Here is a 26,582-nt window from a genome sequence, read left to right as displayed (position 1 = left end):
GATTTTCTTACCTTGGAGGGCAGACAGCACGGTTATTTCCGTGCTGGCTGTGCGTGGCTAGGGTCAGGGCGTCGGATCTCCAACTCCTCCATCTGAGGTCAGAACGTTCTCTCTGACCTCAGAAGGGGTTTTATGAGCCATCTTATTATCCCTGAGACACCTACCCTGGCACCACTGAATTGCTCACTTAGTAATTTTATTTTAACTTGACACATATGAAGCAGATAAATACTGTTTCTGAAACAGGTGAGGTTCCTGGATTGTACACAATAGAAGAACTAGAGCCACTCTTGTCCCCTCTGAAAGATCAAGCATCACAAGATGGATTTACAGGACCAGTTTTCAACTATTTTACTTACAGTAAGTGAATCAGACTATATGTGTATGTAAATCATTACAAAAGAAGCATGGGGAGAAACATAGCAAGTTTATAAGAGTATGTGAAAAAAAGATACCTTTAACTAGGATCTGATTCTCAGGAGGCTATATCAATATGTAATGACAGCTGTCCTATCAGTTAGTTTTCCAACTCAACTCTATGCAACTCATCACTGAGTTTTAAAATCCTGGTTGGTTGTCTGAAGTTGCAGCTGTTAACCGAAAGAACCAGTAGCATATCTGCCAGGGATAACATAGGAATATAGGAAGCTGCTTTATAACAAGTCAGACCATTGGTCCGTCTAACCCAGTATTGCTGATTATACTGTAGCCATAACCTCCAGGCAATAATTTTTTGTAGCTATATAATTTTTAAATGTTATGTAAGATGGTAACACAACATTTATGATTTTTTTAATGCTGTATGTATCATAACTTTTAGGAATCCAACAGAATCTTCATGTTGTGTTGATTATGGATTCTACTAACCTGAATTTCACAATAAATTGTGAAAGTAATCCTGCGCTTCATAAGAAATGCCAAGTGCTATGGATGGAAAGTTGGTCTGAAAGCAGTATGAAAAAGGTAAGTGCAAGGAGAAAAAATAAAGTTGTATTCAGTTTATTTATTATCTTCTAATAGTATTAATTTCTGTTGATTACATATTTATATGTTTAACATAGTTCTGTGATTTCTTGTACTTACCAAATAGAGGCTGGAATAGCAGTTGCTGTGGATAACAAGATATTCTGGAAGTGAACAAGATGACTACTGAATTCTTATCTATAAAAAGCTGAAACTTTTCTTTGCCTTGCAGACCAGTTGACCACTATAATTCATTTCTTCTTTCCACAGCTACAGTAGCTTATACCTCCTTTCCCCTCTCTAGTTCTGCTTTTAAGGTGTGAAGGTTTTGTAACTTCAAGAGATACCACACAATTACTCCTTTCTAGCAAACCTACCATAAGGAGATCTTTCCTTATATTATTTGTTCAGCTCCATCTTCTCAAAGTGTGTATAATTTAATTGAACCAGTCAGAGTAGGTTCTTCTTCGTGGTCTCTATGCATCACACATATGGGCTTTGCGCCTGCGCAGAGACCAGACCGGAACCTACTATAGCTGAGTGGAACGTTTTTGGCGGGAACCCCTCCCCCCACGCTACCGCGCATGTCCATGGGGTTCCCGCCCTTACCTCAGTTCTTCGTCGTCCGCCGTTGTGCATAGACCAGCTAACCGAACCTCTAGCGTTCTTCTAGTTAACTTACTTAATCTTTCTTTAAACCTGTTCATTCTTCAATCTTTCCTAATTCTTCTTACTTCTTTCTTATCTATAAAAAAAAAAAAAAAAAAAAAAATTTAATTGTAGATAGTTTTCTCTCAGCGACTTCGGTCGCCTGAGGCCCGTATGGCAGCGAAAGCCCCGTTTAGGAAGTGTGTACGGTGTGGAGCGAAACTTCCTCCGACGGACGGGCACTCCCTTTGTCTCGTTTGTTTGGGAGAAGGACACGTGGTGGAAGCCTGCCACCACTGTATGTCGTTTACAAAACAAACTAGGAAGCATAGAGCCGACAGACTTCGCTCTATATTGTGGGAAAAAGCTCTCAAGGCTACTGAGGCTCCCAGTATGGAAAAAACGGCAGTTGGTAAGTCCGTTACTGAAAAAACGGCAATTCGTAAGTCCGTTACCGACAAACCAGCAGACCGCAGCACTGAGGTGCAAGCCAGAGTTCATAGGGCACAGATACCCCTCACACCTGGCCGGTCTTTGACGAGTTCTATGGCAAAGAAGATTTCAAAGAAAGCCAGAACTCCTAAGCCTTCTTCTGAGCTGGAGAAGAAGAAGAAGAAGAAGAAAAAGAGGGACGCTGAGAGATCCACCCTAGCGTCTCCTCGAGCGCCTGAGGCGGTTAGGAGTCATTCTACTCCTCCCATTGCTCCGATCGCTTCGATGTCGAGGCCTCCCTCGGCATCGAGATCTCAGTCGGTGCCGATGGCCACGGTACCGACGCGCTCGCTCAGCCTTTCGGAGGGCGAAATAAGAGATTCTGCGTCAGCGGCCTCTTTCCAACAGCCTACAAGACCTCAGACGTTGCAGGGATTAATCCCAATACAACCGTCGCCAAGACTTACATCTCGCCGTGAATGGGATGGAGCTTCCAGATACTCCGATCCTCACTTGGGATACGAAGACTACGAATGGGAGCGATACCGTCCCCAACACTACCTTCCGGATCGAGAGAGTCCCCGGGAAGGCTACTACGCCCAACCGCCACCTGTAACAAGGATGTGCCGATTACCACCTGCATCGCCTGACCATCAGGCATCGAGGGTGTCTACTCCTCGACACCGTATGCAACCTTCGGCATCGACCGAGGCAGTTCCCACGGTACCAACAGACCAACTTCAGTTGCAAGTAGTTACGATGTCTTCTCCTGAGCAAGACTACCCGTCAGACTCGGAATCGAGGGTGTCTGCAACTCCAACGATGCCCTCGCCGGAGGATGAGGTCCACGATAACGACCCTTCCTCTCCGTCGGACGATATGGTCAGGTTCTCTGACCATATGCTTAGGATGTCACAGGCATTGGGACTAGATATCCAACAAACGGATGAATCGGTTGTGGATCCCATTTATGATGTGTTCCAAACTACTACCAATCAAAGACTGGCTATCCCCATTCCACATGCATTGAAGCAAACTGCTCAAGAGTCTTGGAAGACACCTGCTGTGACTCAGGCTACATCTAAAAGATTAGAGACTCTTTATCGAGTCCAGGAGGAAGGCGCAAAATTTTTGGTTCAACATCCAAAGCCTAACTCCATAGTGGTTGAGTCAGCCCAAGGACAATCTCAAAAGGCACATTCGGCACCGGTGGATAGGGAAGGGAGGAAATTAGACCAGACTGGCAGAAGGATTTACTCCTCTTCTTCCTTAGGCATTAGAGCGTCATCATACGAAGCGACGATGGCGAGGTACCAGCTTTTCCTATGGGAAAAGATGGGTTCATTATGCGAACACCTCCCGGAGGACAAGAAGGAACTGGCGAGGGTATTTCAAAATGAGGCTTCAGCCATCGCCAGGCAGCAGTTATCCACGGCTCGACACCAAGTGGACTGCCACTCGAAGTCCATGATGGGCGCAATATCTTTAAGGAGACACGCGTGGCTCAGATCGGCTAATTTGAGCCATGAGACCAAGTGGAGGATAGAAAGTATGCCATTCGATGGCGAGGGACTTTTTCACTCTAACACCGATGAAACACTGGATTCCATCTACAAAGCCAGAACAACGGCTAAAAAGATGGGATTCACTGCTCCTCCACCGCAGTACAGGCCAAAGAGATGGATGAGACCGCCAATGCAACAGCACCAGCAATACCGGCCTCAGTACCAGCCTCAACTTCGGCAGCAACAGCAGCAGTTGCAAAGGAAGAGGCCATACCAGGGCCGATATCAACAAGATAAGAGGCAACCTGACTTTTCTAAAAAGCAGCGTGTTTGACTCTTCGGCCCCAGATCCACCCCCTTTTGCGAACCGCCTAGCACCCCATTACCATCTATGGGAGTCAATTACAACAGACTCCTGGGTGCTCACTATCATCAACTCGGGCTATGCCATCGAGCTCGATGCCCTTCCTCCTTTTTCCGGCGTGAAAGTAACGACTCCATCCCCTCCTCTGCTGCTCGAGGTACAGACCTTGCTATCGAAGGGAGCCATCTCTCCCGTACCCGCAGAGGAACTCAATCAGGGATTTTTCTCTCGTTACTTCACGGTCCCGAAGAAAGATGGAGGTCTTCGACCGATCATGGACTTAAGACAACTGAACAAGTTCATCACCCCGAGGAAGTTCCGTATGACAACGGTTGCTTCAATTCTACAGCTTCTACAAAAAGGAGTTTGGTTCGCAGTGGTGGATCTGAAGGATGCGTACTTCCATATCTCCATCAGGAAGTCGCATCAAGCTTACCTTCGGTTTTCGATCGGTACATCCCAGTACCAATTCACCGTTCTTCCGTTCGGGTTGGCCACGGCGCCGAGGGTCTTCACCAAAGTCATGGCGGTGGTGTGCGCCCACCTAAGGCAGAAAGGCATTTACGTTTATCCATACCTGGACGATTGGCTCCTAGTAGCAGACAACAGCGAGACGCTTCAAACGGACATACTAACCACCCTCAACCTATTGGACTCGTTGGGGCTTTGGGTGAATCACGAAAAGTCCATTTTGACCCCACAGCAGAGGTTGGACTTCATAGGAGTAACCCTATCCTCTCGAGACGGAAGAGCATACTTACCTTCAACCAGGGCGAACACTTTGCAGCAGTTAGCCATCGACACCGAGAGCCGCCGGAAGGTATCGGCTTGGACAGTCCAGAGACTATTAGGCCTGATGGCAGCCACTACGGCAGTCATCAGGTTTGCAAGACTCAGAATGAGGGTATTGCAGGCCTGGTTCTTAAGGACTTTCGATCTCAGGCTCAATGCTCGACGAACTTACCTTTCGTTACCGAAGCAAGTCAGGGCATCGCTGAAATGGTGGTTCTCGATGTCGACTCTTCTCGAAGGCGTTCCATTCCAACAACAGGCGCCTTCGGTAACGATCACGACGGATGCATCTTTAGAAGGATGGGGAGCTCATTGCAACTCCCTTACTGCTCAAGGTCGTTGGCCTCGAGCCCAGAGAGAACAGCACATCAATCATCTCGAACTCATGGCTGTAGAAAATGCAATAAGAGCATTTGCACAGTTGATCGAGGGCAAGAATGTCTTGATCGCGACGGACAATACTACCGTGGTGGCATACATCAACAGGCAGGGTGGAACAAGATCACACCCTCTGAACCGGTCTGCACTCAGGATATGGAACTGGTGCATAAAGAGAAGGACTTACCTGACGGCGATCCATGTAGCCGGCAAGGAGAACGTCTTTGCGGACTCTCTCAGCAGATCCTTCCATGTCGACCACGAGTGGGAGCTCGACGTCGAAGTGCGGGAAAGCCTTTTTCGGTACTGGGGCCGCCCTGTTGTCGATGTCTTCGCTACCGAGGACAACGCAGTCTGCGCCAAGTTTTGCAGCAGGGCAGGAAGAGGAAAGCGCTCTCTAGGAGACGCTTTCACCAGAACTTGGAGAGGAAATCTCCTGTACATGTTTCCTCCCTTTCCACTGTTGACAAGAGTGATAGCCAAGATCCAGATGGACAACTCCGATTGCATCCTGATCACGCCGTGGTGGCCTCGACAGACGTGGTTCTCACACGCTCTTCGGTTATCGAGAGGGGATTACATCAGGCTCCCGTCGACACCGAAGCTACTGTCTCGACACCAGGGCAGGGTTCGACACGCAGATCTGTCGACCCTCAAGATGACTGCATGGAGGATAACAACAACTCCTCCTCTGCAACTAGAACTTTGACTGTGGATCACATTATATTGGCAGCACTAAAGCCTTCCACTAGGAAAACTTATGCAGCAAAGTGGCAAAGATTTCGGAACTTTGCTTCAGTACAAGATCAAACACCAGAATCTTGCCACTTACCCTTCATCCTTAATTATTTATTGACACTTTTCCAGCAGGGACTTAAGCTCGCATCCATCAGGGTTCACCTTGCTGCGATTACATCTTTTCACCGGGGTGTGGATGGTTTTACACCTTTTACCCATCCAACAACGAAGAAATTTCTAAGAGGTCTGAAGAACACGATACCGACTGTGAAAAGTATCGTGCCGCCATGGAGCCTGTCAGTTGTGCTGCAAGCACTGACACGCAAGCCCTTTGAGCCCATGGCGTCGACAGACCTTAGGCTACTTACTTTAAAGACTGTCTTTCTAGTAGCCATTACATCGGCAAGACGGGCAAGTGAGCTTAAAGCTCTTAGGATAGATGTTCCATACACTATCTTTCATAAGGACAAGGTTGTGCTACGCACAGACCCAGCCTTCCTACCTAAGGTAGTGTCAACTTTTCATCTGTCTCAGCATATTACTTTGCCTGCTTTCTTTCCTAATCCAACTTCACCTCTTGAGTCTTCCTTGCATACTCTCGATGTGAGAAGGGCTCTTGCTTTTTATAAAGACAGGACAGAGACATTTAGAAAAACAAAGCAACTGTTTATTTGTTATGGTGAGCCTTCTAAGGGACTCCCTGTCTCCTGCCAACGACTATCACGCTGGATAGTGGAGACAATAGAATTGGCCTACTCTATTTCTAAATTAGAGTTAGTGAAACCTGTGACGGCTCATTCCACCAGAGCTGTTTCAACATCGGTGGCCTTCACCAGAGGTGTTCCCTTGGCAGACGTCTGTAGAGCCGCAACGTGGTCCACTCCATCCACGTTTGTCAAGCACTACAGTTTGGACACCCGTGCGAGGCAGGACTGCTCATTTGGGAGGACAGTGCTTTCAGAGATCTTCAGATGATGCACCAACCCACCTCCAAAGGTATGTCAGCTTGCTACTCGCCCATATGTGTGATGCATAGAGACCACGAAGAAGAAATGCAGGTTGCTTACCTGTAACTGTAGTTCTTCGAGTGGTCATCTATGCATTCACACAACCCACCCACCATCCCCACTTGGTGGTGTGAGACTTATAAATGACACTGTTTTATTGTGGAATGTACTTTACTTATTTACACTCATGTTTATGGGGGCACAACGTCGGACTCCTGTAAACTGAGGTAAGGGCGGGAACCCCATGGACATGCGCGGTAGCGTGGGGGGAGGGGTTCCCGCCAAAAACGTTCCACTCAGCTATAGTAGGTTCCGGTCTGGTCTCTGCGCAGGCGCAAAGCCCATATGTGTGAATGCATAGATGACCACTCGAAGAACTACAGTTACAGGTAAGCAACCTGCATTTATTTAGGTTAAAAAGGTGGCAACAATGAAATTTCCCTGGTAAAAATTCCCAGTAATGCTATTTGTTCATATCTTAAACTTCGTATTTTAGATACCTGAAATGTTATTTATTGAATCAGATGAGAAAGAAAAAGCATCTAAAACACCAAAAGAACGCAAAAAGAAGAATTCTGGTAAGATTTTTTGTTATTCCACTATGTAGTTATATAGTTACTTCTAAAATAATAGTATGGTGTGCTTTTAAAATTGTTTAAAAACATTAAGGATATGTACACATTAAATTATGAACCCTTATATAAAGCATTCATAATTCTAGTAGTCAGATGAATGTATCTATTATACAAATTTTATCAGCAAAGATGACCTTATTACCAACAATAAACATTTTATGTTAATTTAGTTCAATTTAAATACTGAATGAGGAACTGACATAGGCCTTAGCTAGACCTAAGGATTATCCCAGATCCCCTGTGTGTCATTTGGATGCACAGGGATGATCCCGGGACGATCCTAGGATATAGGCCTGGCCTAGTCATGGCCTAAATGGCAGTTACCACATGTGCTTATCTACATGACTATACTCATACTCACATGGACCTGAATAACACATGTTGGGATCTTTAACAAAAATCATGATGCACCACCGCAAGAACTGATCAGTGGAGAGAGGAACAAGGGAGACAACAAGTATGCGGTTTATTACAAAAAATAGGCAGAATAATTATATGGATGGAAATCAGAAACTATGGAACCAGAAACTATTCGGTTAACTCATCAAGGGAGATGGGAGTTGAGGAAAGGACTGGATAAGATGGTGCAGCGTGCAGTGGATATAAGAAGATGGAGGAGGAGAAGCTAATATCAAATAAGCAGATAAGAAGTCACCTGATCAGCACATGCAGAAATTAATCATATTGGCGAAAAGGGTTCAAGATGAAAATGACACCTTGGCCCAAGTTGACACAAGTAGTTTTTGAGGGTTAGAAGAGTAAGAGAGCAGATAAAGTTAAAGACAAAGAAGGACAATTGAAGTTTGGGTATTACCTGTTCCAAAGTGAAGTGAGTAGAAAGGGTGGGGCTTCCTCGGGGATCTGCTGGGACTATGAGTTTGTCTTTCCGACTGGAGCACTAGGAAAGAGGCTCTAGCTCTTAGACAACATGGAGCTTGTTATCTACAAACATCCAGGGAAAAATAGGGTGAGCCCATTTAAATAAAGCAAACACTTGGGTTCTGCTTGAACTTTCCAAAACTGTAGAAAAGTAATTACAACAAAATGATGGTCCCTGTTTATTAATTTCTGGAATAACAATTTTCAGAATAATGTGCAATCATAATTTGTATTTTTGGGTTGTAATTTTTGTGAACTGTTCAGAGAGCTTTGGCTATGAGGCGGTAGAGAAATGAAATGATTGAATGAATGGATATCTTTTCCATTTCCTGCAATATTTATTTATTTATTATGTTTATATACTGCCCCACAGCCGAAGCTCTCTGGGCGGTTCACAAAAGCTATCTGGGCGGTTCACAAATAGGTGTTTAGTGCAAAAAATGCAGAGTGCAAGATGAGATGGAGGCTCCTGACTTTGATTGGTACTAATGGGCTACAGAATGTCCAGGATACTGTTTTTTAATGGGTTGTCCAGTACTTCCTGCATGGTGCTTCTCCTTATTAGGGCTCTAGATAAGCCAATCAATAGGAGCTTGATAGCATTAGGGGCAGAGTAGGGTGTTTACACATTCTAGAGGCCCCATGTTTGCTGAATGGACACTCTTTTGTCCATGCTAATCTTGGATAGGCAGTCTACACTTGCTACTTTCTTCCTTTGTGACCAGTCCCCACCTAAATCACTACTAGGCAAAACTGAAACTTTTTAAGCTATGGTCCTCGGGAAATGATTTGTTGTTCGAATCATTTGACAAATAAAACATCTACAACTGTTCACTAACTCTGGAGGTTGAGAAAAGGCTAGCCTTTCTTTGCAATAGTATCAAAGGGCTTGCTAATCCATTTTCCTCAGTAGTAAAATTTGAGGAAGCTTGTTTTGAATGCATCCTTTGTAGTGGATAAATAATAATGAAAGACGATTAGTTGTAAAATAGTTTATTTTGGTTTCTAGTCTTATTGAGGTATGGGATAAGTTCAAAATTAGGATAAATCTAGTTAAATGACACTTGACTTCATTTGAGATGATCCCAAATTTAATAAAGGTATTTCTAGATTTCATTGAGAAAGTTGACATATAGTTACACAGATGTATTAGAGAGCAATTTTAGACGTCATTTGATAGCCCGTAGGATATTGGCGATGTAATCTTCTGACGCTACCGACATAACTTCAACATCAGGGAGCGTGTATCCCCTGCTTAGCTCTTGTTGGCAGAGCCTAGGATAGACAGAGGGTTCCAGGATTGGAGCATCCCATCTAGTGGGCATCAATCCTGTAAGACCAAATAATAGTTGGAGGGCACAACCCCTGCCACTAGATGGAAGCCTCCAATCTTGGAGGCTTCTAGGTATCTGGTGCCCTGCCGGGCTGTTGCTTACAGGGCAGAAGGAATGATGGAGGCGATCTCTGTCCTCATTTTTGGGTGTTCTTCCTTTATTTATTATTATTATTTATTAAAAACATTTTTTATAGCACCAGCTCACCACTACTGGCATCGTGGCACTTTAGATGGGCCTCTGAGCCTGTCTAGAAGAGGCGCACTGCTGGGAGCAAGACTGGGGCTGGAGAGGCCACCGGATCTTTCATATCCTGGCCTCTCCCATCCCTGATCACTAGAATGCCCCTTTTCTGACATCTACAAGGTCATCCGAGGAAACTCTTGTGTTCTCGGAGAGGTGGCACCACAGTTCTTTCTGCAGTATTTGAGAAGGGGTGGGGGGAGGTATTGGATTAGTAATCAGCCTCCTGAAGTTGTAGCACTATCTATGGTATTGAGAGGGGGAATCAAAAAACAATCCTGTGGTCCCCGGGATGCTTTCGAGGGACCGTAGGATTGCATCTTTAGCTTTTATTGAAATTAAAATAGATAGAATAGTGAAAACCCATTATGGTTTATTTCCAAATTAGAGCACTTATATATGAAGTTCTAACTAAAATTAGCTACTTTAGGGAATTAAAATTAAAATTAGTCAGTTGAGAGAAGATGCAGAATTTGAAAAGATATGTATGCTTAGTTTGAAATAGTTTTTCTTTGATCATGAATTAGATAAAATTGCTTTAAAAGGATGGCAATAATCAAAGCAATAAGAATGATAGTCCCCACTGCTAGAAATGTTTGAAAAGTCATGGTGATTTTTGTCACATGGTATTTTATCTAATTCATGTGCAAAGAAAAAAATGTGAATATTTTTTATTCATTAGATAAAAATTCTTATGGAGATTTAATCCATATCTCTTTCTAATATATAAAATATAAACTGTGTTCATAGTAGGATTTGTGTTTGTATATTCTTGGTCCACATAGGAACGCTAAATTTGTAACTTGTTTTACAGGTGATTCTGAGTTCTTAAACTCATTTTTGATGATCCATGAGTCATGTAAACCCCATGGAGCTACACCCAGAAGATACATGACTTTCCTCCATATGTATCGTGCCATCCATAATAGCAAAAGAACAGAGTTAATAAAAAGGCAAAGCCATTTGCAGGTAAGATTCTTTTGATTTTCATTATCTTTTTAAAATGATATATCTGGTTTTTTTGTGGGGAATTTGCATTGCTCCGACATGGAGAACCCTTTGTATACGCTGAAGAAGTTTGAGACTATTTATCTCCATTATTTGAACCCCTTGAATAAAGCTTTTGTGCAAATCTTTTCTTCCCAGTGTTGTTTTTTAATAAGCATAACCATATTTGAGTAGTACCCCTGAACATCTCAGTAAGCTAGCAGTGGTCACCGCCTGTAAATTAAATACATTTTAAATTGAATTTTAGTTAAAATGTGAGTACTTTGGTTGCAACTTTTCCTTATACTTTTACCAATATTGGAGTATTTTCTCAAACTAGTGTTAGGTTTGCATTGGTATCATGAATTAAGTAAATATTGATTTCGCTTTAACCAATAGCCTTGGTGTTTTTTTTTTAAAAAAAAATTCTTACGATCGACCTCCAGGAAATTGCTATAAACAAATCTGAAGGATTTGTTTCTGTACATTTTTAAAATGACATCTATCCAAATTCCATTTAGGCTGGAGTGGCTAAACTGAATGAGGCAAAAGCTCTTGTTGATGAATTGAACAAGAAAGCTGAAGAACAAAGCATTTTGCTCAAAATAAAGCAAGATGAAGCTGATGCTGCCCTTCAGGAAATCACTGTTTCTATGCAGGTATGCAAAAGATCTGTGCAAAAGATGTGGTGCTACGATGATAACAGCATGAAATAGAAATGAATCAGGGATTTCTACAGAAGCCAGTTTTGGAGGTCAAAAATGAGAGAGAAGCTTCTTTTCATTGTCAACACTGCAAGGTTTATTATGTTGGTTCTAATACAAAATTGTTCATAGCACTGTAGGACTTGCACATTAGGTCTGTGTTACACTCAAAGATATGTAAAATGAATATGGATCAACCTATAGTAATTCCAGGCATCTCCACAGGTTTATGTTAAATTCCCAATATAAACACTCTCTCTGCGGGTAGTGAATACTTCCATAACCACTGGTCACAAATTCTGCCCAAAATATCACTGTCATTTGTCCCCTAAAAAGAAGGGTATCTATCCTATGCAATTTTGCGGTTTCAAGCAGCTTAAGGTCTCTTGTGAAGTAGCCTTGCTGTTACTTTTTTTTTTTATTCTAATGTGGAGCAAAAATCCTTCTGGTAAAATTTTGCTGAATTAGCTCTAATATCCTTCAGGATAGCATGAACAGAGAGCCATTACCTTTCACTTGCCAGAGCATTGCTTTACATGAGTCAGGGAGACCGCACAGATGCATAACTGTGGGGGCTGCTCCTGTACTATAAAGCTGGATCATCAGCCACTGGACAGGGCCCTGCTATCTGGTCTTGTGAGCCTCTGTATCACAGCTGTATATAGATCTGGGCAACCAATACAAAACCACCATAACAATTAAAAGTCCTAATGCTGCAAAGAGTTATGGATGCATTATCCAACAAATTATAGGCTTATAAGCAACTCTCTTAAATGTTATTCTACTTTCTCATAGGATGCCAGTGAGCAAAAATCAGAAATGGAAAAAATAAAACAGAAAATAGCACAAGAAGTTGTAAAAATTGAAGAAAGAAAAACAATAATTGAGGATGAACTAAAGGAAGTTCAGGTAATCAGAATGGACAATCTTTTTTCTCTTCCCCCATGCTCTTCCTTAGTTTCTTCTTTATTGTCTGGTGCCGTAATCCCTAGTTCTCTATTCCTTCCTGATTTTTTGTGTCTGGATCTTGGTTTGCTTCTTCTTTTTTTACCCTTTTAAATAAATGCTGGAGCTGCGCAACCTCTAGGCTCTTGATTCTGGCTCCCACATTGACAGTAGCAGGACTAACAGCTTTTTGCCCCACAAGAAGCCAGCCATGAAGGTGGCAGTGAACTGAAGAGAAGAAAAGGATGTGGATAGTAAGGAAGGGACCACTGGATGGTATTGGGGGCGCAGAATAACATGGAAGGGTTTGTTAGGAGAGAGAGTGGGACTCATGGGGGAGAGGGATAGTATTGATGGTCCTATTCCCTTCTCATCCATTTTGCATAAAGAATGACCACAGATCCTATTTGAGCATCTTCTTCCCACTTATTTCACTTTTTTCCAATTAAACTTTGAGATGATGAAGACAGTTTAGAAAGGAGAATAAAATGACAGTTTTTGTTAAAGCTGAGCAAGTTTAGTAATTTTCTTTCTTTTGTCTTCTTCTTTTTTTTAGCCATTGGTTAATGAAGCTAAATTAGCAGTTGGAAATATTAAACCAGAATCTCTATCAGAAATCCGCTCCCTGCGTATGCCACCTGACATAATTAGAGACATTTTGGAAGGGGTCTTACGGCTGATGGGTATCTTTGATACATCGTGGGTGAGCATGAAGAGGTAATTGAAGGTTTTATTTAGTTGTGAAAGACAATGTTGCTGTATTTCTTTTCAAAAGGTCATGGATTTTATTCTGGATACCAAAGGAAGACAGTAGTGATCATTATAGATAAAATCTATGTACTGTATGCCATGTATTGTAACACAGATACTGTTTTCATTAAAATGCCAAATTTAATTTTTTTCCTCTCGCTTTTGAATTCAGTCATTTAATATATTTTGCAGTTTCCTTGCCAAAAGAGGTGTGAGAGAAGACATTGCAACCTTTGATGCTCGAAATATTTCAAAGGAAATTCGTGAGAGTGTAGAAGAACTTCTAGCTAAGAATAAAGCGTCTTTTGAGCCAAAGGTAATTTCTTTGGGCACTATCCAGTGTGAACTACTGCTAATATAAGCTACACTGGGCTAGCATAAGTAACTTCTGGAGCAATGCCAATAGTGTTTGCTACCAATGTCCTGGAAAACCTGTCACATCAGCAAACACTACTGCCCTTGTGCTGGAGATCACTTACATTAGCATAATGTAATGTATGTTAGTGGTAGTTTCACATTAGATACCTCCCTTTTTGTGCTTAACAGATATTGGTTAAATGAATTATAGATTGCAATCATTCATTATCCAAGGTTACTGTCTTAGCAGTGCAAAAATAATTTGCACTGGTAAAGAATGCTAGATGGTTGGTGGGAAAGGAGAGAGAATACCTTTTATTAATTATTTTTATATGCTGCTGCTGCAATGCTACTTCAATAAATTGTGTTATTGGTTTTAATCCAGTATATAATTGCCAGTGTTGCTATATTGCTTTTTCTATATGTATTGATGTATTTTATTTGTAGGAGTGTATTTAAACTGTTATAACTGATGCATGTCTCTTCAATATAAAATATCTATGTTTGAATGTTTCAGAGTGCAAAAAGAGCCAGTATTGCAGCTGCACCTTTAGCGGCATGGGTTAAAGCTAATGTTCAGTACTCCTATGTCCTGGAACGTATTCAGCCTCTGGAAACTGAACAGGCAGGCCTAGAAGCGTGAGTGATACCTATATTTTTTACAGTTCTGAATTCTAAGATGGACATCAGATATATAAAAAGTTAAAGTTGATATGTTACATAGAAAAGTAGCTTGACTCAAACCTGAACAATAAATATACATCATATCTGTGAACTAATTTGATATCCAACATGGTTGTGGCTTCAGTGTTGAAGTATACTCCTAGACTATACCAGCAGAAATTGGCACTAGGAAAACATTTCCTCATCTTGTTTGTATTTCTTACTCAGAGCAATGTGATAACTACAATTCTGTGCATAGTAAGAGTAAGTCGCATTCTGGGACTGCTCATCTTTAACTTTGCTGAGAATATATCCATGGTTGTTGAGAGCTCAGTGTCACCTATGTTCAACTATTTATTATTTGTTTATTTATTTGTAATCCGCTTTTCAGGGTAAACCCTCTCAAAACTGTGTACAGATTAAAAACCATACAAAAATAGATAAATAGGCAATTAGTATTCAGTAAAATACTGTAAAAAATAAACCACACCAATAAAACCTGCAGCTCACAGATTTTGGGAAAGCCTGCGAAAATAGGTGGGTCTTTAAAACCTTCCTGAAGGACTTGCAAGGAAGGGGCCAGATAAATCCCTGATGGAAGCTGATTCCAGAGGTGCAGGGCTACTACTGAAAAGGCCCTCTCCCTTGTACTCACCAACTCAGCTGCCCTTGATGGCAGGCAAGTGGAAATGGCCTGTGTTAATTACCTCAATGTGCAGACAAGCTAGTACAAAATATTTCAGTTACTATTCCTAATATATTTCAGTAACCTAAGGAAAACAGAAGACAGAAAAAAGAAGCTGGAAGACTTAGTTAATTCTGTTGGTCAAAAGGTGGCAGAATTAAAAGATAAGTATGTATTTGTTTTGTACAAACAGTTTTGATTTTTTGTTTCTGATAATTGGATTTTAATATTTTAGCTAATACCATCTTCTTCTTTTTAAAGAAGTAATGCTTTACTTTTAAAATGATAATTAAGTTTGACTTCAAAGCATACTCTTTTACTGTTGAATATGTCTTAAAAGTGCAATTGGTCTATAGGTTCCAGGCCAGAACAAGTGAGGCAGCTAAGCTTGAAGCAGAAGTTGTTAAAGCACAAGACACAGTGAAAGCGGCAGAGGTATTGATTAAGCAGCTTGATAGAGAGCATAAAAGATGGAACACACAGGTTGGTTGTTAAAGTTTCAATAAAAGTACGCCTTTCTTAACTTTCTCAGAGCTAAATGTGTTTTCTTTTTGAAAAGCTTTTCTAAAACTTTATTTATTTATTACATTTTTATACTGCCCAATAGCCGAAGCTCTCTTTCACTTCCAGTTGTATGTTTTGTTTCTTTTCAGTTAATATGGGGTTCCTTACTGACTAATGTGGGGTTCCTTACTGATTAATATAACGTTCTTTACTGATTAAGGGAGTAACCCTATTCTTCCCATGGAGTGCTCTGAGGTTGGGAGTGTCCTGAACATCCAGTGCTCTGCTGGCAGATGCCCAGCAGTGAAGAAGGAGCAACAGAGACTTATCTTCGCCTCTTTGTCCTCCTTTCTGTTGCTTTCCTACTTATTGAATGTCCTTCTTCAAGTTAATCTATAAAAACTTTATTGTGTAGTAGAGAAAAGAGTATGCCAAGCCGATATGTGCTTAAGGATTTGATGAAGTGTCAATGTACCCAGCATGCATTCCTGATTGTTGTCTATCTCTGAAGATATTCAAGGTTGGCCAAGTTGCCATAGAGATATTGCTATTTAATAAAGCTACTACATACATTCTTGGGGTGGGGGAGGAATATGCTACCACACTCATGGAAAAAGTGTATTTAAATATGCAATAAAAATCATATTGATTTTTTTTTAGGTTTCAGAGATAGCAGATGAATTAAGTACACTCCCAAGGAGAGCTCAACTATCTGCTGCTTTTATTACTTACCTTTCTGCTGCACCAGAAGATCAAAGAAAAGCAAGTTTAGATTCATGGACAAAATCAGCTAGCCTGGAAAGTAAATATTGCTATTTATTTGATCAGAAAACAATTAAACAACATAGTATTATGAAATTACAACTTATGCTTAAGCGTTGTACATGGAAATTCAGTTTAATTTAGGGTACTCAGATTTCATTATAGCAAACTTCACCATATCAAGGGATGAGAATAAAGCTTTTCGTCTTTGCAAGTGAGGCTCAGAAAGAATAATATCAGACTACTTAGCTAGCAAAGTTTACTCTCTTCCTAGATCAGAAAAAGGCAAACCAAAAAAAGTAGTAACCAATCTGTTTTGGACTCTTGTATGCAACATATGGTTTTGTAGGATTTCAGAGAAGGAAAATAAAGTGTTCTTTCAACTAGCTATCAATAGTGTCCATCAATTCAAGATGTACAGCATCTTAATTCAAGATGTTAGTTCAAAATGCATAATCCAGGATTAAGGAGGGGATCACACTTTTGAGAAGTAACCATACATCCTCTAGAAGGCCCTTGCCCCAGGGTTACATTTGTCTGAAGTCTTCTTCTCTGTCCAGACAAAGCTGATCTCTGCTGCTTTTCCTCATGGCTGGTTAGACCGAAATTTAGTTTTATATCATTTTTGACTGGAGGCAGATCATCTTGCATTGGAGGTATGAGTAGTTCCTACCACAGAGGATCCAGTTCTCCTAGTAGCTAGACAAGGAAGCTGGTAACAACTTTGGAAAGAGCTCTTATAATTCAGTGTTCTGGGAAATTTAGTAGATCTAGTCTTTTGTACAGCCTGCCTAAAACAAATCCTCTATAACAGATTGAGAAATGTTCATACTATAACAGATTGACTGCAGGTAATATAACATTTGTGAGGGGAGGTATATTTATTTATTTATTTATTTCATTTTTATACTGCCCAGACTATAGTTTTAGCACAAAATGGCTTTTGTGGGCAGAGGCTGGAGTCCAAACACCTTTTTGTTTTTCCAGATAGCTCTTCTGCCTCCAAAGCAACATTAGAAACCTATTTTACAGGAATGTGCAATCCTGAAGAATGGCCCTAACAACTAAGCCATAGCTTGGCCACAGTGTTTGAAACAGTAGTTTGTTCTTATTTCATTTAGATATACATTCTTTTCTTTTCTCTATGGTTAGGACCATGGTTATATATACCAGACAAGCGGTCTTTCTTTCATAGATTCATTTATGTATGTTTTTTAACCCATCTATTTAGACACTGTGTTACAAAAATGTTGTAATCTATGGAGGGGCTGGATCTCAGAGATGCTGTTGTAATCCCCAATAATAAAATAAGACAAAAGAACTGTGTGTAATGTCTTAAAACTATTACAAGTTAATATGTTATTGATGCTTATCAGGATGACACTGATGTACAATGTAAAAATGTACAATGATCAAGCAAATGTGGAAACTTCAGCTGGTCCAGAATGCTGCAGACAGACTGTTGACCAGGGCCAGTCGCAGGGACCATATGATTCCCTTGTTGCAATAGCTCCATTGGCTACAAGTCTATTTCTGAGCATATTTCAAATGGGTATAACTGGGTATAACCGGTAGTCCGGTTATACCCAGACTACCTGAAAGATCGTATTCTCCCATATAGGCCTGTGCAAGTTTTAAGAAACATGCCCTTCTCTCAGTATCACCAACATGGGAGGCATGTTCGATGGGAATGCAACAGAGGGCCTGCCAAGCTTTGGTACTCTCTGCCGAGGGAAGTTAGATTGCCTCCCTCTCTGTTGTTCTTCTCCCAGCAGGCACAGATACATTTTTATTTAGGTCGGCCTTTGGCATATAGGCAGATCTGTTGCTGAAGGGTTTTTTAATTTGCTGGTTGCTGTTTGTTTCTTTTATTATGTTCTAATTGTGCTGGAATGATTTAATTAAGATTTTGTTTTTAATCTGTATTTAATTATTGTTAAGCCACCTTCAGTGCATTTTTAGCGGAAAGGCAGGATATAATTAAATAAATAATAAAGAAATAACATTAATGGAATTAAAGCAAGTGTCTTCTGTTTGTTAGAGTTTGATCTTAGGCGGTTCCTGTGCACAGAGAGTGAGCAGTTGATTTGGAAAGGTGAAGGTCTGCCCTCTGATGATCTCTCAATAGAAAATGCTCTTGTGATATTGCAGGTAAATTGTATTAGTTTTTATTCCTTTGGAGACGCTGTCTATGTAGCATGTTAATGCACTCACATTTTCATATTGTGTCCACACCAAGGTCATTGGTATGTCTAATACTTACGAGTAGCCTGTCTGTCTATGGAAGGGGTGGGCGGAAGGTAGACCTCCAGGGGCAGGATCCAAAGGAGACATTCCACATGCAGCAAGCTCTGGTGTGCATGTGTGCAGCCCGTAGCACTTTCAAGGCCAAGCCCCGAAATGAATTTATACGCTTATTTCTGGAAGAAGCGGGTTGCACCTTCAACTCCCCGAAAGCTCTGCCAGCATGGCCAGTGGTCAGGAATCCTGGGAATTGTAGTCCAAAACATTTGGAGGACAGTAGGTTGAGAAGGATGGCCAGTGGAATGCAAGTGAAAAAAAGAGACTGCCTATTTTATTTCCCCTTAGTAAAATGTTTTTGGCCATCTGTGCCTTTACCCAAGGTCTCAGTAGGGGAGGGCCAAAGATCCCATGAATAGTAGATTGGATTTTCTACAGACAGCTTTGGATAATTTCTTCTCAAGTCTACCCATTCACCAGTTAAAATTTTCATTTTGTCCACACTTGAAATATTTTGAATGATTGAATACCTAAGAAGTACAAAGTAGTTTCATTCTTAAAATTTGGAATGATTCCCATATGGAATTACATCACCCACTCTTAATCTTCCTTGTAGTACATGCTATATGTCAGTAGAACCTTTAAACTTTTAATTTCTTCATTTTAGGGTTTTTGGGGGAGGAGGATTAAAATGGAAATTGTGTGCTTTCTTTCTAAACTAATCATGTTTTATACATTATTGTCTTTCTCCTTTCTTTTACTTTTTTATCAGAGTAAAGTTTGTCCATTTTTGATAGACCCTTCTTCCAGAGCTACTGAATGGTTGAAAGCACATTTGAAAGAATCACGCTTGGAAATCATCAACCAGCAGGTCATATTTAGTTCTGTATTATTGGAGAAGGAATCTTTTGGTTTCTGTTTTTATGTAAAACATATTCAAAAGATTTAGAAGAATTTATACATTGCTTTGTTCACGCTGGTTTTGCAAAGAGCAGGCTAGTTGCCAAGTGTTCCTGCAAGGGTCCCATTCAGAAGAAATCTTAAACCACAATTTTAACCACGGTGAATAAGGATTAGGTGATAAGAGTTTCTGATTTCCCAAAAATGATAGCAAAAGTACAGAGTGAAAGGGAAGAATTGTGTGCATATTTTGGTTGTAGGTCCCTAACCTTGATAGATGCTGATGTGTTCTAATGTATGTTTAAGTACCTAGGATGCATTTTCCAGTGCATTTCCAGTGCTTGATGCATGGTACTTACCTCATCAGGGATCTAGATAAGCTAATTAAAGCGTGCATCTGGATGACTTGATAGTGTGAGGAACCTGAGAGATCTACATATCTCCACTATTGCATAGAGCGAAAGTTGCTCTTGTCATCTGTGTTAATGGAGGACAGCTAATGTACATTGTGACTCTGCTTTACTGTTCAGGTAGCTCACTTTCTTGTTTAGTCTACCCTTCTCAAACAAAATGGAGATGTTGGAGATGATGGCAGTGAGGCCAAGATTCTTGATAACAAGGCCTATATGTTCAAATATAGCCTTGACAAAAATGATTTAACTGCACCTTATTTACATTTTGACTGTCTCTGAAAATGCCTTCTGCTTTCACTTTTGTTTTTCTATATTTGGATTTGTAGTATGTTAATACTGAACTGGAACAATCAATAATTGTGAAATTTTTCTTGTGCAGGATGCCAACTTTATTAATGCTCTTGAATTGGCTGTGCGATTTGGGAAAACCCTCATTATACAGGAAATGGATGGAGTAGAGCCTGTGCTTTATCCACTGCTTAGAAAGGACCTTGTTGCTCAAGGTAAATTTCTAACTTAAAATATGTCATGTCTATGGTGGAGGGGCAGATATTGGCAAATGAGGCTGGAGACAGCACTGGTGAGATCATAAAGAGCGTCATGGGCTTCTTTGGCCCTCTTGCCGCGTGGCTCCATAGCCAGTCCCAACAACCCATGACAAAATTGCTCTCCCAGGTTCAGACAACACAATAACCCACCATGGGTATGAACAACCTTACAACAAGCCATGGATTCTCGGGGTGGCTTGTTTGCAAAAATTAAGCCACTCTATGGAGAACGCACTGCGTTCTCTGTGGAGAATATCACAATCCACCATGATTGTTTGGCCATGGTGAGTTGTCATGTCGGGTGAACTCAGTGATAGTGTACCTTGGTCTTGTGTTTCTGAAACAGAATTACAAATCAATTTATTTGGTGTTCTAAAGGAGGTAATAGTCATAAATACCTAGAATTAGCTGATACTATTCTTTTGATTTTGACCACTAAACTTAAGGGATTTATATGTGGCAAAAAGGTCATGTACTGTATATTTATTATTTTGGCTTAGTACTGATTGCTGAGACAGGTATTGGGAGATAGCTCCTATCTCCAAGAGATGTCTGGAGAGAAAAACAACCAGAAGTCTATTAATATCACAACGGTGTCCATCTGTATCTAAACAAATAGGATCATGCAGTGCAGAAAGAATGGGATTCTAGGATTAGCCTCCCAGGAAGTATAAAGATTCTGTTGACTTGTAAATCAACATGTTTTAATATTTGTATGTAAGCTTAGGTTTTGTTTAGGAAATATCAGGTGCAAATGGACAGCTTGATTTAAATCAGTGATTTATATTTATCTATATCTACAACTTGTTATGCAGAAATTTGAAGATGGCAGATCAAATTGTTTCCAACACTATTTCTCCCTTCCTTCACCACTCCATTCCATTTGGGTTATGGATAGTGAACATATCGCTAATAGCCCTGCCAGCTTTCTATTTCACTTAGTTCAGGTCTGTGGAACACTGGACTCTGAAGTGGTTTAATTGAGGAAACAGGAACAATTTTGCTGTGCAGAATTCCCCTCTGATCCTCATTTGCAGATGCACTCTCCCGTGGTGTGAAACCGTGGATATGGACCACGGGTTCTTCATTATTTTGCTTTTGACAGTAATGTAGTGGAAGTGTTTCAAAACCAGTTATGAAAAATATGATTTATATTTTGGAGTGATTTGGTACTTGTATAGCTCCTATTTGGGGATTTGACATTTTTACAACAATGAAGTGAAATTGTATACGGCAAAGAAGTAAATCCAGTACACACCCTTCACCTGAATCAATCTGCCAGCTGATGGTTTATGCTAAACAGTTTACATTGACCTCTTTTGCTCTTAGGAAAAAGATAACACTTACTTCCTGCATGGTATGCTTTAGGGTGGATTCCTGCATTGATGGCCTTATAGGTCCCTTCCAACTCTACTATTCTATGATTCTATGTAAAGGCCTTTTACTGTTCTTCCTTTAACTGCAGAGAAAAATGCTCTGTACCATCCTATAAGTTGTTTTCCCTCCTATGAATTGCAGTGCCTTGACATTTTTCTAAATTGCAGAGTTACAATTTAGTGACACTTTCTTATGGCCAGATTTGCTCCACACTCAACTTAGCAAGGAGCCACCCTGGGCCTGATTTCATTCCATGTGTATTCAGCAAGTCAGCAGTAAGATTATGATTACATGATGGTATTTCTTCTAGATTTCAGGGGGCAACTTCTATCAACTAATTCTTAGGCTGCTGGGTTGTTATTAAAAACAGTATAAAATCTGTTCTGAGTCTTTTGAGCTAGATATGGTTTTGATCGTGTGCCATTATGTACACTTTCTCCAGTGTAGCCAGTTAAATTAAGGCAAGTTTAAGGTATTTTTATATTGCTTTTTCTGTTATATTGGGGTTGCCAGTCAGTGGTAGGGCTACTAAAGGAAAAAGAGAGAGAACAAACCCTTTTTGTGTTGGTGTATGTAAAGGTTCCTGTGATGTGCATGATGTGGTATTGCTCTTGAAGACACTATCAGCAGAATTACAGTCATCAAGAGGTGATAGCGCATAGGTCATCTGCCCATTTTCTTGCATACCTTGCTTCCTTGAATCATCCTTCAGTGGAGCATTTTGGTAATTTTAAAACTAACATTTGGCTTCACATGCTTTCCATTCTACATCTATGGTGTATTAGCACAGTATTTTTCTCCTCTCCTACAGGTCCACGATATGTGGTACAAATAGGTGACAAAATAATAGACTATAACGAGGAATTTCACCTGTTTCTGTCAACACGAAACCCAAATCCTTACATCCCACCGGACGCAGCCTCTATTGTTACGGAGGTTAACTTTACAATAACACGAAGTGGCTTAAGAGGGCAGGTAGGCATTCACATCTCCTGCAATATACTCTTCCTTTTAAGCAAAAGATATGGAGCTTTATACAGTTTGTGGAAAGTCCTGCTTTCTGATCTTGAGATATCCTTTGGGAATATAAATGCTTGGATTAGAAATACGTTGTGATGTCTTACTTCATTTTAGCACTCTCTTATCCTACTGTGTCTACTGGTGGTTTTTAAACTTAAGAATAAAATCCATTTTAATTAACATTGTTAGCTACTTAGATTAGAAAATGTTACTTTATTGAAAATAATGTCTAAAAATGGTACACTTAATCCTGGAAGGCAGGTGTGAGAGTCCTTCTGAATCACAGGAACATAGGAGTTCTAGGTAGGGCTGGAAACCTTGGAGAGCTGTTGCCAAACAGTGTCGACAATATTGAGCTAGATGGACCAATGGTGTGACTCAGCATAATGCAACTTCTTGTGTACCTAATTTAGAAAAGAATAGGGCTTTAGTTGCTGTCGTTGCATTCATGATTTTCACTGAATGGAGTGGATCCAAAATGGTGTGAGTGGAGATTTGCAGCTCCTTACAATCCTCAAAAAACTGCCCAAGGGTCAGGGAACCCTCCAGAATGGCATGGAATGAGGTAGAGCTGCTGTGGGTGGGGAAATTGGCGGTATTTGGTGGGGTTACCTGATGTGAATAGAAGTGCCTTTCTGCTCCTGGAAGGCACCTTTTGATCCAGCTTAGTATAAACAAAGCAAACATTAACCGTTGTTTGAAAATTATGCTGAGTGCTTACAATGTTTATGTTATTCTCTTCTGTCTTTCCACTCATTGCATTGCCTTTCAGCTTTTAGCTTTGACTATCCAGCATGAAAAACCAGATTTGGAAGAACAGAAGACAAAACTGTTGCAGCAAGAAGAAGATAAGAAGATACAGTTAGCAAAACTTGAAGAATCACTTTTGGAGGTAACATTCACAACTGATGACTATAAATAATTTCTGGCAAATTTGCAATGAAATATGAATTGCTTACTGTAAAAAAGAAAAAGGATGAAACAGCTTAATAAAGAATGAACAAAAGCTGTTTCCACAGGCTGCACTGTGCCCTGGAACAAAGCATAAGGAATATGCAAATCATGGTTATGGAACGATCTCCCCAGGGAGGCCTGCCTGGTGGTAACATTGTTATCATTTTGGTGTCAAGTTAAGACCTTCTGCTACTCTCAGGCATTTGCAACATGTGATAAGGTTTTTAATTCGAGTCTTGAATTTCATACTGTTGATTGTTAAAATTGTTTAGGTGTGTGTGTGTGTGTGTGTGTGTGAGAGAGAGAGAGAGAGAGAGAGAGAGAGAAAGAGAGCTGGTCAAGAGGGCAGGGCTCCTGCAGCTTTAACTGTTTATTTATTTTATTTATTATTTATTTATTACACTTATATACTGCCCCCATAGCCAGAGCTGCACCTGCTGAAATTTCCTTTTCTATACAACTGTTTAAGATACAGGAGCCATGTCCTCCTTTCCTTATGGTCACCCTGCTTCAGGGCAGCTAGGGCATTTGGGATACTATTTGAATACTGGTGGAAGAAGGAAAAGGAAAACAAACCAGGAATTAGACAAACAAGCTGGGATTACTTTGCTCATTTTAAAGATTGGCTCTGGCTTGTTCAACAAACTAGGCTTAAAAAAATCTTGGTTTTGTATTATGTGCGAATGCAGTCAATAATTTATATCACAGCACCTGAAGGAACTTACTAAATGGGGCACATGGTGCAAAGTCACTATAAATAACTTACTATTCAACCAAACGGGTTTTACTCTATACAGCACCATGTACATTGATGGTGCTATATAAATAAATAATAATAATAATAATATGCCTGCTTACCCTACCCTGTGCCTGTTTGCATTCTCTTCCCCTCCTTATTGTTTTACTATATTAGGCCTATGCGGCAGAGTCTTGCTATTTACTGTTTTACTCTGTACAGCACCATGTACATTGATGGTGCTATATAAATAAATAAATAATAATAATAATAATAATAATAATAATAATAAGGTAGACTGATGCTTGTTCTGTTTTTTCAAACACTACTTAGGATGCCATGTTATAGGGTCGTGGCAGATTAATATAGGATTGGACAGTAATTATTTTATATAACATGTTGCCAGGGTTAATTTCCCATTGCATTACTGACAATGCAATCCTGTGAATGTTTACTCAGAAGTAAATCCAATTGAGATCAGTGGGACTTCCTCCCAAGTAAGTGTGCATAGGAATGCAGCCATTTTACAGCATCATTTGATGCATGTTTACATGATGTAAGGCCTGCTGTGTCAATATGATTTACTTCTTAGTAAGTGTGCTTAGTATTGCCACCAATAAGAAATGTTGGTATGAAAGTTGAAAATTACAGTAGCATATAATAATAATAGAGTAATTTATGTTGTTTTGTTGCCTGAAAAAAAAAAACGTGTGAAACTGCAAAATGTAATTAGGTTGAGTAACAAAATCCAGTGATTGCTAGCTTTTAGAACAGAATGCAATTGTGTTGAAAATAATTTTTGTAATTGGAATGGGAAACACTTTTCAAGTCAGTGATGTTTTTCATCCTGCAGTAAATTCTGCCATACAGTTGCAAGCATATTATAAGCTGTGGAAAGAGCTAGAGGTCCCTTTTCATCTTTGTATATAAAGATTCTCAGGCATACTCCATTGCCAGTGAACGAAGAACAGAATCTATACATGATGGCATTTTTATATTGCCTAGTTGATCAGAATGCTTGCGTTAGTATGGCATTTCATTAAATGTCAATAAATCTTTGGATATCATTGTACATTCTCTGATCAAATCCAGTCACTTTAATTTGGCTTCTATCTTGAGCAAATGTGTGAAGCTTAAGCCCAGTACTTATATAATGTGAAATTTCAGATTTAGGGAGAATGAGAAGTTGGGGTTGTATGGGTTTTGTAAAATCCATTCCATCTGCATTTTGGAGTTTATCCAGGTGCCTTTTATTCCATCATCCGCTTATTGGAGAAATCAGATGTTCATCAATTTTCCAAATATGCACAAATTTGCACTTGCGATAATTCCCTCCCCCAAATGCACAGATTTTTCCCCAAATGCACATTTTCATGATTTAGCCTATGGGGGAAATGTGCATTTTCAGCCAGTGTTTTTATTTCATTTTACGTATATTTCTAAGACTAAATTTTCATAAAAGCCAGTCCACTGCGGAATCTTTGGATTGGATTAATAGAAATTTGAACTCATTTGATTCCATTGTGGATTTCTCCAAAATTCCTAGTGTGAGAAGGCTAATCTCAAAGTGAGTTCAAGAGCATATCCAGTCCTTTGTTAACCTGGGTTGGTGGTGATCAGATGTAATGCTGAAACTTATTTACACCACAATCTGAAGCATGTTTACACAGACATAAATCCTACGGTGTTCAATATGATTTACTCCCCAGGAAGTGTGTTTAGGATTCAGTGTACTCAGCAGAGTGTACAATCTTAAATCCAGTCCCAACACTGTGGTCAACCAAGTATTCTAAAAATGTGAATTATTCAAAACTCTGAAACAGACATAAATTTAATTGTTACCTGCCCAGGGTTTAAAGTTTTTCCATATATCACTGTTTTCTTAAAAAGCCGAATTATAAGAAAATGAACATTTTTCCCTACAGACCCTTGCAACTTCTCAGGGAAATATACTTGAAAATAAGGATCTGATTGAATCCCTGAATCAAACTAAAGCAAGTAGTGCTCTCATCCAAGAGTCACTTGTTGAGTTTCATAGACTTCAGATTTCTCTTGATCAGGTAACTTGGCTTCCTTAAAATTAGTTTATTTGGGGGTATATTTGTTATGTAATGTTTA

General features: G+C 40.1%; 1 protein-coding gene across 1 annotated transcript in view; it reads left to right on the top strand.

Annotated features, from left to right (window-relative positions):
- Positions 1–26,582, top strand: part of DYNC2H1 (dynein cytoplasmic 2 heavy chain 1) — a 175,915-nt gene that overhangs the window by 66,321 nt on the left and 83,012 nt on the right. The window contains exons 51-68 of the mRNA XM_063127107.1: positions 247–360; positions 821–963; positions 7,324–7,405; positions 10,733–10,887; positions 11,427–11,564; positions 12,405–12,518; positions 13,111–13,271; positions 13,497–13,620; positions 14,179–14,300; positions 15,091–15,177; positions 15,366–15,492; positions 16,174–16,315; positions 18,317–18,426; positions 19,289–19,387; positions 20,209–20,332; positions 22,566–22,729; positions 23,547–23,666; positions 26,390–26,524. Of these exons, the coding sequence (XP_062983177.1) occupies positions 247–360; positions 821–963; positions 7,324–7,405; positions 10,733–10,887; positions 11,427–11,564; positions 12,405–12,518; positions 13,111–13,271; positions 13,497–13,620; positions 14,179–14,300; positions 15,091–15,177; positions 15,366–15,492; positions 16,174–16,315; positions 18,317–18,426; positions 19,289–19,387; positions 20,209–20,332; positions 22,566–22,729; positions 23,547–23,666; positions 26,390–26,524 (2,261 nt within the window). The remainder of the gene's footprint in view (positions 1–246; positions 361–820; positions 964–7,323; positions 7,406–10,732; positions 10,888–11,426; positions 11,565–12,404; positions 12,519–13,110; positions 13,272–13,496; positions 13,621–14,178; positions 14,301–15,090; positions 15,178–15,365; positions 15,493–16,173; positions 16,316–18,316; positions 18,427–19,288; positions 19,388–20,208; positions 20,333–22,565; positions 22,730–23,546; positions 23,667–26,389; positions 26,525–26,582) is intronic.

The sequence above is a fragment of the Elgaria multicarinata genome, chromosome 5, assembly GCF_023053635.1.
Source record: "Elgaria multicarinata webbii isolate HBS135686 ecotype San Diego chromosome 5, rElgMul1.1.pri, whole genome shotgun sequence".
NCBI lineage: Eukaryota > Metazoa > Chordata > Lepidosauria > Squamata > Anguidae > Elgaria > Elgaria multicarinata.
Note: the sequence above shows the minus strand (reverse complement) of the source record. Positions and strands in the feature narration are given on the sequence as shown.